At 36.1% G+C, this 13,144-nt stretch overlaps 1 protein-coding gene and 1 long non-coding RNA gene across 5 annotated transcripts; both read left to right on the forward strand.

The window, feature by feature from the left end:
* The first annotated feature begins 4,572 nt into the window (after positions 1-4,572).
* On the forward strand, positions 4,573-12,061 carry LOC120457060 (sodium/potassium/calcium exchanger 4). Of its 4 annotated transcripts, XM_039644236.1 has the most exons (6): positions 4,573-4,722; positions 5,524-5,742; positions 7,116-7,303; positions 7,373-7,556; positions 8,825-9,196; positions 11,672-12,061. In XM_039644236.1, exons 1-6 carry the CDS (start codon positions 4,677-4,679, stop codon positions 12,001-12,003), a joined length of 1,341 nt encoding a protein of 446 aa, XP_039500170.1. In that variant the 5' UTR covers positions 4,573-4,676; the 3' UTR covers positions 12,004-12,061. The 4 variants fall into 4 exon arrangements, with proteins under 4 accessions (XP_039500170.1, XP_039500171.1, XP_039500172.1 ...); XM_039644237.1 differs by lacking the exon at positions 5,524-5,742 and having other exon boundaries at positions 11,672-12,054; XM_039644238.1 differs by lacking the exons at positions 7,116-7,303; positions 7,373-7,556 and having other exon boundaries at positions 11,672-12,054.
* On the forward strand, positions 9,781-10,443 carry LOC120457062. The gene is made up of 3 exons (XR_005616906.2): positions 9,781-9,980; positions 10,161-10,318; positions 10,386-10,443. It is a non-coding gene; the product is annotated as an uncharacterized LOC120457062 (long non-coding RNA).
* Positions 12,062-13,144: the final 1,083 nt, after the last annotated feature.

The raw sequence follows: 13,144 nt of genomic DNA on the forward strand, positions 1-13,144 counted from the left end.
AGTAGGTCGACTTTGTTCTTACTTCCACTTTGGCCTTCTTTGCAACTTTGCAGGTCGTTTGCATTCCATATGACAATTTGGAATTTTATTTGCTGGCTTGCGATGAGTGCATCCTTGTAGCTTAGGATGGGCGAGGGTTTTTTGTTGCTCACAACAGGCCTGACTTTGGGAGCAGATTACGCCTCGGTCTTTTTGTATACTGGGCACCCTCTATATGAGGCGGCGTGATCGGCTTGGCAGTGAAGGCAGCTTGCTATCTCATCCTCCTTTTTAAGCACTCTTTCAAGTCGTGAAGGGCTCCACATTTCACGCAGCGAAATTCCAGGAAGCAGTATCGCCAGGTATGTCCAAATCCTTGACATTCGAAAAGGTAAAGAGGGGACTGGGCACCGTTGCACCGTATGCCAGCCGCACCACGTAGCCGCTAACTTGCACAAGAAATGCTCCTACAAGAGCACTGTGCACATGACACTGATAACGGCTAAGTGAGCATTGGTGTGGTGTACAAGCGTTCATAACATGGAGACTATGATTGAATGAATATTGAATTATTGAATACTCTTATGACGGATTGTTCTCTTATCACATCGGAAACGCTTCCTTCTGCCTGTTACATACTTTTCAACGAATGTAGTATACCCCTTTACTTTCAAAAATACGTAAATGTAAATAATAATCAAAAACGAATTGAATTTCATTATTATCATTATTATCATTATTATCATTAACAGATATACATGAGTTGAGGCTGGAATCGAACCCGCTCCACTTTACAACCACTTTGTTCTTTTTCCTTTTAAGTATTTTCTTATCTTTTACTTTTTAAAGGTTCTCTAAGCTTAACGTTAACAACATTAAAAAACTTATGTAACTAATTAGGTTGATATCTCTTCATAAATGCTCCCTTGTATTTACCTATTCTAATGAAAACCCCTACGTAAACTTAATGTTTTGGGGAAAGTTTTGGGATTTAAATTGACCTCTTAATTATTAGCACCAACATCTACAGGTTTAATATTAATAGTTATATGATATAAACTAATGTACTGTTTCAAGAGAGAATCTATGTCAAGAATCCATCTATAGCCACTCTTCAAAATAAACATTTTCCACATACGATTTGTTAGATTTCGATTGAATGTTCTTAGATCTACTTTTACTATTTCTAAAAACAGTTTCCATTGCCTCTCCTACATTTAGGTTAGAATTTGTCTTAACTGTATCAATAACGATCAGTAAAGTTGTATATTTATTTATTATTATTTGTATTTATTTTCTGTACTAAATGATATAATTTCAAATAAATCAATTTGCCATCTATTATTTATATCCGTTCAGAACGAATTGGTCATTTGAGCAGTGATTATTTTTTATTAGAAGACGATACTGGTTTAGTTCATAGTTTATATTAAATAGTGTTTGCAGATCTTTATCATAGGAACCCTCTAAATCAGATAGTTGAATATCAAATCTTTGTAAAGATGCACACTTAGGAATTATATAATTGTGATAAAGATAAAAAACTTTGTCGTAAAATGGAATTACAAAAAAAAAGGTTGTAAAGATACCCAACCTAAATAAAGATCTCCGGGGCTCACAATCGAAATCAGTTTTGTTACCATACTGATTAATTACAAAAATGTAGTGCTTGTCTGATTTCCTAAATCTAAAGCTACACTTTATTGCATTTATTGTATTTATGTTGCTTTATTGTATTTATTCCTTATATGCTAACAGTTGCATCCATATCTGTTAATCAAATTCAAATTTAATTATTAAATTTAAGGGGGGGGTAGGGTTTTAAAGGGAGAAAAAAACAGGTTTTTACAGATTTTTTTTTGGGCGTACGGTAAAAGTAAATTTATTTCTGATTATTGTACATTAAAGAGTAGTATTTGAACTATATTCTGTGAAATATTGGTTGAAAAATATTGAAAATTGACCGAATGGCAGCAATTCTTCGCAGGCGCCTCAGAAAAAATACATTTTGCGGTGCACGTCATACCTCAGCACTGGATAATCTGATATGAAATACCCAAAGTTTTTCCATCAATTTTTATGTCCCTCTAGGTATCCCTGTCGAGTTTTTCCATTTATTATAATTTTTGAACTTTTTACAAAACTTGAAAGTGAAAATACCGATTTTTGGCCAAAGTTCATGACTATTGTTGTTAATAATAAAAAAATTAAAATCAAAAACGAAAAAATCTCGACAGCGTTACCTCATAAATTATGTAAGGAAATACTGTAAAAAATTTGAGAACGATCGGTTGAATAGATTTTGAGATACAGAGTGCACCGACTCAAAAAACATCGATTTGAGAAAAACGTGTTTAAAGTTTTTGTTGCTGTCTTCCCCGCTGAGGGATTACTCAGGTAGTCGTTCGAGACCCGCCTACTTCCAAAGCTATATCTTTGTGAGTTTTGCTCCGATTGACTTCCTATTTACAGACAACAATCTTGAGTTACTATACTTTCATAATATGCAATTAAAAAAAATCACTTTTTTTGAACCCTCAAAACCCTACCCCCCCCTTAATTAAAAGTATGTATTAGGCTTGTCAGAATAAAAAAGAAGAAAGTCCTTGCCAACTCCTTTTCAGTTTAGTAAGAAGTAAATGTTTAATAATAAACAAGAGAGAATGCTATAGTCGAGTTCCCCGACTATCTGATACCCGTTACTTAGCTAGTGAAAGTGCAAAGGAGGCTCTTCAAAACGGACAATTGTGGGCGTTCGATAGAAATTTACATTATTAACAAAAAAAAATTAAAAAATATCAAAACATTTTACAAAAGTGTGGGTGTGGCAGCTTTGGGCCATTTGTGGGCGTTAGAGTGGGCGTGGCAAACAAACTTTTTACAAATCGAAAGGAACTTACAACATTTTTACTCTACGAGTAACGGGTATAAAAATAAAGGGATTGGATAATGAGACTCTTAAGCAACACCATCTCAATTATCATAATTTTAAAGGATTGGACTGGTAAGCTGAATATATTCCGTTCACATGTTTTAAAGAAATACTTTTACCTTTTAACAAAATTTATACGGATATCGTTCGAGGTAAAATTAAGAAAAGCTTTTAAGCAATTATTTATCAACAAACGTAATTGATATATATACATATATATATTTAAAAAAAGGTTTAGCTCAAATTCAGCCAAGTGCATAACATATTTCAGTTATTTCTATTCTTAGAAACTCAAACTCAAATTATGAAATATACAGTAATGCAGCCACATATTTTTAAAGTTTAGCTAAAAATATTTTGGAAGCCAATCAGGACATCTTCACTATGGAATTCTTTTTGGTAATATTCCCGAGTAAAAGGGATACTCTTGATTCGCAATTTGATAGACGCGATATAAGAAAAAGTAAAGAAACGAGGTATATGCGTTAAATAAGTTATTAATAATCTTATCAAAAGCGGTCGAGAGTCAGAATTTGAGATAATAGGATAAAGTCTATTATAGTCAGAACATAATACTTTGTAGGGGTCATGCAACAACTCATAGTTAGATCTACATTGATTTAAAATAAGTAGTACGTAATTTTAAGTGAATCAGTTTGTAATAGAGATGTAAGCCGACTAATCATGTCGGGGCTGTCAACTTCACCACGAATAAGATTACACATAAAGACTTTTCCAAGCATCGTTGAAGGGTTACCACGTAGTGCCAGCGAGAACTTCGAATTGATCCCTATGGGACAGCTCATTTAAGACGAATTGGATAGCGGAGAAATGATTTAAAATGGGAAATTATTCTGGGAATTCATAAGACGGCGGAATATAAGAGCACGTAATCAAAACAAAACTATCGGAAAATGACAACTATACGCATAAGAATTCTATCGAAAAGTATCTTCTATGACACTGAAAGTAAACGCTTTGCAATCAAAAAGGTTAAAAAAAAACTTTAGTTTTATACACATATGGTATTTGTAAAATCATTGTCACAATAGGGATGAAACTAAAATGAACCTAACCAATGAAACTCCGCTTAAAAAAATTAATATATTGTATATTATATATTTTAAAAACGTTGATTATTGTATATGTAAATATCCATTTCCGATTGACCCAGTATTATTTATATACTAGATGTTGGAATTAATTCGTAGCGTTTTACGCTAGCCAACTATTCATAGTTAGACACACAAAGTAAATACTCCGCTGGAAGTTACTGACATAGACATCTATACCAGTGACATTTCCTTATTGTGTTCATAGCTATTGTTGTGCAGTATCAAACATGTCGAAGTTTGTGCCTGAAAAATGGTTTTTGCGGGGAATGTTACTTTATTATTTGAACGTTTCTCGATGAAGACCCGTGCCAAACACTTCTGGAGTTGTCTACATTATTCCTATTTCTTCGAGGCGTTTTCTGACCGTCAAAAAGTCGACTCCAACTGACTCTGTAAAGATATAAAGTTGCAAACGCAACTCTGACCCACTGTGCGCTACTTGGTAGTTCAGCAAAACATTTGTCACATTCACCTATGAAGGATAACAATCGAAGCATTTTAATATCAGGCGTAGCTTTGATTAGTAAATCAAAATACATGAAATTTTTAGTTGTTTGAGTTCTTATCTACAAATCATATATGTATCTTGATAATTTAAATGTTAAATTTTAAAATAGTTCTATTAGTTCGGAATAAAGCACTAAGGGATAATGTTCTTCGACTGGCGGTCCTCTGAATTTAAACACAACAGTAATGGTAAGCACAAGTCACTAGACCACTCAAAAACAAGAGAGAAAGCTATAGTCGAGTTCCCCGACTATCTGAAACCCGTTACTCAGCTAGGGTAAGTGCGAAGGAGAGTGACAGACAGTTTTTGGCGGTTTGTGGGCTTTAGAGTGGGCGTGACCAAAAGTTTTTTGGCAAATAGATAGAAATAGTTCCAAACGCAACTCTGACCCACTGTGCGCTACATGGTAGTTCAGCAAAACATTTGTCACATTCACCTATGAAGGAAAACAATCGAAGCATTTTAATATCAGGCGTAGCTTTGATTAGTAAATCAAACTACATGAAATTTTTAATTGTTTGAGCTTACAAGACTAATACAAAAATATTAAAACATTTTTCAAAAGTGTAAGCGTGGCAGCTTTGGGCGGTTTGTGGGCGTTAGAGTGGGCGTGGCAACATGAATCGACAAACTTGCGCTGCGTCTATGTCTCTGGAGTCTGTGTGCTTAATCTCAACCTTCTAGCTTTAGTAGTTTCTGAGATCTCAGCGTTCATACGGACGGACAGGCAGACGGACGGACATGGCCAGATCGACTCGGCTATTGATCCTGATCAAGAATATATATACTTTATATGGTCGGAAACGCTTCCTTCTGCCTGTTACATATTTTTCAACAAATCTAGTATACCCTTTTACTCTACGAGTAACGGGTATAATTAACTCGGACTTTTCTTGTATAAATGATACTGTCTCTGCTTCATACATATGTATGTATGCCTGCCTTGGTAAGTAACGAACTTATCTATTTTGTTATTTTTGGTATTTCAGAATGGGGGTATTACCCATTTGCATATAGACATGTTATTAGCGATGATATCGATGCCATTAATTGCACTTTGCCGACCATCGTGGATTTCCCAAACCTTTTGCGACAAAAAAGTTGGATAGCAATCGTTGTGTCCTTCTTAGTCAGCATGTACCTTTTTGTCATCCTCGCGATTGTCTGTGACGATTATCTTGTGCCAGCCATGGAACGCCTTTGCTACAGTAAGATTTAATTTCATAGATTGCGTAATTTCAGATACACGTTAAATTCATTAACTCAAGTAACACAGACTTTTAATTACAAAGAAAGAAATAATTCTTAAAGAAAAGAACGTGAGAACTGCTCTGAAAAAACCCGATGATGTTGAAATTTTGGTCGAATTGTTGGAAATCCCAATTCCTGCTACTAATTTAAACAAGAGAGAACGCTATAGTCGAATTCCTCGACTATCTGATACCCGTTACTCAGCTAGTGGAAGTGCGAAGGAGAGTCTTCAACAGTTTTTGGCGATTTGTGGGCGTTAGAGTGGGCGTGGCAAAATTTTTTTTTGCAAATCGATAGAAATTTACAAGACCAATACAAAAATGGAAAAATATCAAAACATTTTTTAAAAGTGTGGGCGTGGCAGCTTTGGGCGGTTTGTGGGCGTGGCAAAAAGTTTTTTGGCGAATCGATAGAAATATATAAGACCAATACAAAAATGAAAAAATATCAAAACATTTCTTAAAAGTGTGGGCGTGGCAGTTTTGGGCGGTTTGTGGGCGTTAGAGTGGGCGTGGCAACATGAATCGACAAACTTGCGCTGCTTCTATGTCTCTTGAGTCTGTATGTTTAATCTCAACTTTCTAGCTTTTGTAGTTCCTGAGATCTCGACGTTCATACGGACAGACAGACGGACAGACGGACGGACAGACAGACATGGCCAGATCGACTCGGCTATTGATCCTGATCCAGAATATATATACTTTATATGGTCGAAAACGCTTCCTTCTGCCTGTTACATACTTTTCAACGAATATAGTATACCCTTTTACGCCCACACTTTTGAAAAATGTTTTGATATTTTTTCATTTTTGTATTGGTCTTGTAAATTTCAATCGATTTGTCAAAAAACTTTCTGCCACGCCCACTCTAACGCCTACAAACCGCCAAAAACTTTAAGACTCTCCTTCGCACTTCTACTAGCTGAGTGGATTCGATTTTTTTGCTAATCACATTCAATTGTACAGTCTTTGTTCTTGGCGCAGAAGACTGCGGATTCGATTGCCTCGTAGTAATACGTCCTTTTTTTAGGGAGATTAGTTATCATATTGTGACCAATTGCGACTTCAAATGAAAAAAAAAACTTAAATATAAACATTAAAAATGTATATTTTGTTTTTTAAAAGATACATACACTATACATTAAAAAAAGAAACATAAATTTTTTCCAAAAAAACTGCTGAAGCTCATAATTTAGTTGTTTTCATTAGGTTCTTAGGCTCAGAACACAAATTTTTGTGGCTCAATTTGATGCGTTATCATGTGTTCTAGAATTTAAAGTTATTTTTGCGTTGCACTCTTTAATGTTGGTGTACTTTTTGTCTTAAATTAGCCCTGCGAATGTCCTACGATGTGGCGGGAGCCACTTTTCTAGCGGCTTCCACCTCGGCACCAGAACTGTTTGTAAACTTTGTGGGAACCTTCGTCACCAACGGCGACATCGGACTGGGCACTATCGTGGGATCCTCCGTGTTTAATGTCCTGGCAATTGCAGGCGTTTGCGGCATTTTCTCTCAACCGGTGCGTACTATTCACAAATTGAGCAGGAGCTCTCCCTCACACATCTTTTTGTTTTTGCATATTTTCCAGACCAAACTGGATTGGTGGCCGGTAACCAGAGACACAGCCTGGTACCTCGTAGCCATCGGTTCGCTCACAAGTGTGTTATGGGATTCGTTGGTTATGTGGTACGAGGCTTTTGTCCTTTTACTACTATACTTTGCCTATGTCATTCAATTGCTCTTTGACCATAGGATCCAAAATTTTTTTCGCCGTAAGAAGAGGGTTTCTTCAACGATGATTTATATAATTTATTCTTTTTTTTTTGTAATAACACCATATAGTTGACTTAAGGTTTGCTATAAACTCCCAAATTTTTGCATTGATTGGACCAATTTTTTTGATAACGATGCGCTGCGCATTTGCGGTACTTACCGAATTCTGTTAATCCGAAAATGGTCCCTAAATCAAGGGACCTCATATTTGAAATAATCAAATAATCACCAATAACAAAAAGATTCTTTGTCAGTTGATTTAAAAACAAGAGAGAACGCTATAGTCGAGTTCCCCGACTATCTGATACCCGTTACTCAGCTGGTGGAAGTGCGAAGGAGAGTCTTAAACACTGACAGTTTATGGCAATTTGTGGGCGTTAGGGTGGGCGTGGCAAAAAGTTTTCTTGCAAATCGATAGAAATTTACAAGCCTAATACAAAAATGAAAAAATATCAAAACATTTTTCAAAAGTGTGGGCGTGGCAGCTTTGGGCGGTTTGTGGGCGTTAGAGTGGGCGTGGCAAAAAGTTTTTTGGCAAATCGATAGAAATTTAAAAGACCAATATAAAAATGAAAAAATATCAAAACATTTTTCAAAAGTGTGGGCTTGTCAGCTTTGGGCGGTTTGTGGGCGTTAGAGTGGGCGTGGCAAAAAGTTTTTTGGCAAATCGATAGAAATTTGGAAGACCAATACAAAAATTAAAAAATATTAAAACATTTTTCAAAAGTGTGGGCGTGGCAGTTTTGGGCGGTTTGTGGGCGTTAGAGTGGGCGTGGCAACATGAATCGACAAACTTGCGCTGCTTCTATGTCTTGGGAGTCTATATGCTTAATCTCAACTTTCTAGCTTTTGTAGTTCCTGAGATCTCGACGTTCATACGGACAGACAGACGGACAGACGGACGGACAGACGGACATGGCCAGATCGACTCGGCTATTGATCCTGATCAAGAATATATATACTTTATATGGTCGGAAACGCTTCCTTCTGCCTGTTACATACTTTTCAACGAATCTAGTATACCCTATTACTCTACGAGTAACGGGTATAACAATATTTTTATAACACTTAAACTTTCAAATGCATAGGCAACTCTGAGCTCCTATTTTTCGAAGTCCTAGAGTCATGGAATTTGTATGTGACCAGATCTGATCCACGAAGCAATGCATAGTTTTGTTGAGGTTATTGGTCATACACAATTTTAGACAAAATTAATATCGAGTCTGTAATATCTAATCCCACAACTAATGAGATAAATCTTTCCTAGATGAACACGCGGAGTCGGAGGTGTTGGACGAAGATCCGATGACCCGCGAAGAAGAGCCGCTGAAAGGATTTCGTGACCGCGTGTGCGCGAAACCGCAGCCGAAATCCAATTTCTGCCAGTGGACCTGGTGGGTCATCAAATATCCGGCAGAATGGATGCTTGCCTGCACTATTCCCAGTGCTAGATCGATCTTCTTCCTGTCCATGTGTTTTGCCGTTCTGTGGATCAGCATGATATCCTATTTGCTGGCCTGGTTCCTCACAATTTTGGGGTACAACCTCAACATTCCGGACGCGATCATGGGGCTTACTGTACTGGCCGCCGGCACTAGTGTTCCAGAAGTAGCATCCTCTTATATCGTGTCAAAGAAGGGTGAGTACCTCCCGTAATAACATTCGGAAATTTATTTTACATACGTTTGACAAACTTTATTAACATGGAAAAATAAGCATACATTTTCCTAAATATTACACATTTTTTACATGGCAATTTAAAGAATTTATTTATCTAGAAAATAAATGAAATGTCATTTACACGATTGCATGTGGGCGGCAGACATACTTTTAAAAACATAATGTACATACGTGCTCGTTACTATATTTTCTAAATGAGTCCGAACTCCTTACTTTTTGTTATATGGGAAGAATGTGAGAGTAAAAAAAATAGTTTGTCTAGCAGTCCACGTACACTCAGAAAACTGAAGAACGAATAATTTGAGAACGAACGTTCTTAAAAATGTACTGTGTCGTACTTAAAATTTTTAAGACAACCGTTCTTGGAATAAGTACTAGTTGTACTCGAATTACACATTTCAAAAGCGATATTATTGATACTCATGGAAAACAAAGGTTTATCTTTTCTCATTTATGTATATTCCTTGATCATTTTATGCGGCCAATTTTAAAAGAATATACACAAAAATATAAGAAGTTTAAACTAAAATTTATGCGATCGAAAAATCTCCAGCCATTCGACTTCTTACACTTGTTTATATCGATTACATACATTTCTGTGTTGTTGAAGAAACATATGTTTTTTCGATAATCGATTGCAACACGGCGCTCATTTAGTGTCAAAAAGTTCCTGGAGTAACAAGTACAAAGTGAATTAAGTGAAATAATTGAAGAATAATGTGAAAATGGGCACGGTGTGCAGGGTAAGTAGAAATCTTTAAATAAAGTATGTAATATACATACATAAAAAGTCGGTGGCCTATGCACGTGTTTGCATGCACGCATATGTATATGCGTATGCATGTATGTGTATAAAACTTTTGTGTTGCCAAATGTTACTTCTAAAAGAAATAAATCTATAAATTAATGTGTAATATTTACAGTTAAAAATTGACTTCTGGGAAATACGCCCAGAGAATGAGCATGCATTGGTTTTTAAATAGGACGACCTGAAGCGCAGTGTTTCCTTTTTACGATAGGAAGATTAAAAACCATCTCAGCAGGCAACAGCTTACCGAAGCACAGCCGGCAATAAATGAAGGTAATATAACTAATAACAAAATTTCTATTTACTTATTAATATATTTGGCTTTCTTCGTTTTTGATAGATACCCAGGACTCTATTTGTTATTTTGCTTGACACCGCGTTTCGTTAAATATGTTTAGCTGTAAGAACTTTAAGAAAAGTGTAACAATTTAATTTTTAAGAAAAAAATTATGGAAGTTTTTATGTATACATTTACTATATATAAAATAAGAATAACAAAACTATTAAAGCCGTGTAAATAAACAATAAATATGATTCGTTCTTAAAACAAAAGTGTTTGCTCTGAAAATAAAAATACTCATACTTCAGTTTTAAATTTGTACAATTTAAACCGTGAATTTATAATGCACATATTAAAATTTGACGAGTTTGGGTCAAGTATTTTTATACCCGTTACTCGTAGAGTAAAAGGGTATACTAGATTCGTTGAAAAGTATGTAACAGGCAGAAGGAAGCGTTTCCGACCATATAAAGTATATATATTCTTGATCAGGATCAGTAGCCGAGTCGATCTGGCCATGTCCGTCTGTCCGTCCGTCTGTCTGTCCGTCTGTCCGTCTGTCCGTCTGTCCGTATGAACGTCGAGATCTCAGGAACTACAAAAGCTAGAAAGTTGAGATTAAGCATACAGACTCCAGAGACATAGACGCAGCGCAAGTTTGTCGATTCAGGTTGCCACGCCCACTCTAACGCCCACAAACCGCCCAAAACTGCCACGCCCACACTTTTGAAAAATGTTTTGAAATTTTTTCATTTTTGTATTAGTCTTGTAATTTTCTATCGATTTACCAAAAAACTTTTTGCCACGCCCACTGTAACGCCCTCAAACCGCCCAAAGCTGCTACGCCCACACTTTTGAAAAATATTTTGATATTTTTTCATTTTTATATTGGTCTTGTAAATTTCTATCGACTTGCCAAAGAACTTTTTGCCACGCCCACTATAACGCCTACAAACCGCCAAAAATTGTGTTTAAGACTCTCCTTCTCCCTTCCACTAGCTGAGTAACGGGTATCAGATAGTCGGGGAACTCGACTATAGCGTTCTCTCTTGTTAATATTTATTTTAAGTATTTCCCATACTTAAAGCAGTACATTTATTGTACTTGGATCCAGAACGTTCGTTCTCAAATTCATAATTTCGGTCTCAAATTATTCGTTCTTGAATTAAAATGTTTGTCCTTGAATCAAAAAAATTCGAGTTTACCGTACTTTCGATGCGGTTCGTTCTTGATTTGATATCGAAAAGCGTTAATTTTTCCCTGAGTGTAATACAACTAACCAATGCATTACTAACTACAGCTTATTTTGAATAATTCAACTGATCTAATCAACGGCTTTTTTTCAGGATACGGGTCAATGGCCATCTGCAATGCCATTGGCTCGAACACATTCGACATTTTCGTGTGTCTCGGTCTACCCTGGCTGCTAAATATTTGTATTTACCAGCAGAAGGTTGTGATCGACTCCACGGCCCTTACATTCACCACGGCCATGCTAGTGTTAACTGCCTCAATCCTTTATTTGGGTCTTCTGGCAACCAAGTTTGTGATGGGCAAGATCGTCGGATGTATTTGCGTAATCTCCTATTTGCTTTTTCTGATTATCGCATGTACACTGGAGATACTACTGAACAAGGAAAACACGTGCGACATTGAGGATCCAAGTGGATTTTTTTAATATTTTTCCTTTTTGATTGATCCTCAATTAAAATAAATATTTGAAATGTGATGGTAAAGATGGTAAGATTAACACTCCATCTTTTTTGATACCCAGCCATCTTCCAGCAAAATTTTATAACATGTGCAGGCGCCTTAGATTTTGTCGGAAAAGGGTAACAACTGTGTTGGAACTGAGTGGTTTCAATTCAATCCATTTAAACGTAGCAATGGGAGAAGTCACAAGGCGGTTGGCGCATTCCGGACAGTTTTCTGCCAGATTTGGAATTGAAAAAGCTAATCAAAGTATCTTCCGTTGCAGCTAAGTAAACTTTAGAAATTAAACATTACTTATTTAAATCTTAAATCCTTTGTCGTCTAAAAGATATTGTCTTGCATAGTCGTTTCTGTTTGATATTGCACGTTTTTAAAGGATAATTACTTTCCCATCAGAAGTACTTCGCATCAATTAAGTATCAGTATCTATGTATATATTAATATTGAATAATAACGTACATATGTATATAAAATGGGAAATCTAAAGTGATATACAGTTGCAAATTAAAAACAAAACAAGCAAAAGAATATAAATACTTTGATAATTTTAAATATATAGAGAATCTAGCAAAATGATGTTAAGAAAACTTGCATAGAATTTCTAAATACCTATTCAACAACACATAATATAAGCCTTTAACTAAGAGAATTGGTTCCGCGAAAATAGCGGGTTTTTGTAAACTAAAATTTTATTCATTGTACGCTTTATGCTTATTTTGTAAAACTAAAGAATCCTACTCTTGAGATCAGTCGTGTCTTAGTTTTGCCAAGCAAATCTAAAGCTCCTTAAGCAACTTACACCAACCAACAACAATTCGCAATATCTACCGTTTCAACCAGCGCCAGTGAATTGAACAACCGAGAAATAACCTACGAGACATAAAAGCAGCAACATCATGATGGGTGATCTGCCCGATCGAGGCCCACAAAATCCCACCACCAATAACACCGTTCTTCTAAATTCTCCCTGACCCAAATACATGATTATATTCAGATCAGAGAACTGCAAGAGTGGCATTTTTTGCCACCCTGATCACACTCAACAATTTTGAGTGCGGGTGCCACTCACACCGGTCATCGCGGGTACATAATCAATGCGGAACCCT

Source organism: Drosophila santomea, chromosome X (genome assembly GCF_016746245.2).
Source record: "Drosophila santomea strain STO CAGO 1482 chromosome X, Prin_Dsan_1.1, whole genome shotgun sequence".
NCBI classification, from domain to species: domain Eukaryota; kingdom Metazoa; phylum Arthropoda; class Insecta; order Diptera; family Drosophilidae; genus Drosophila; species Drosophila santomea.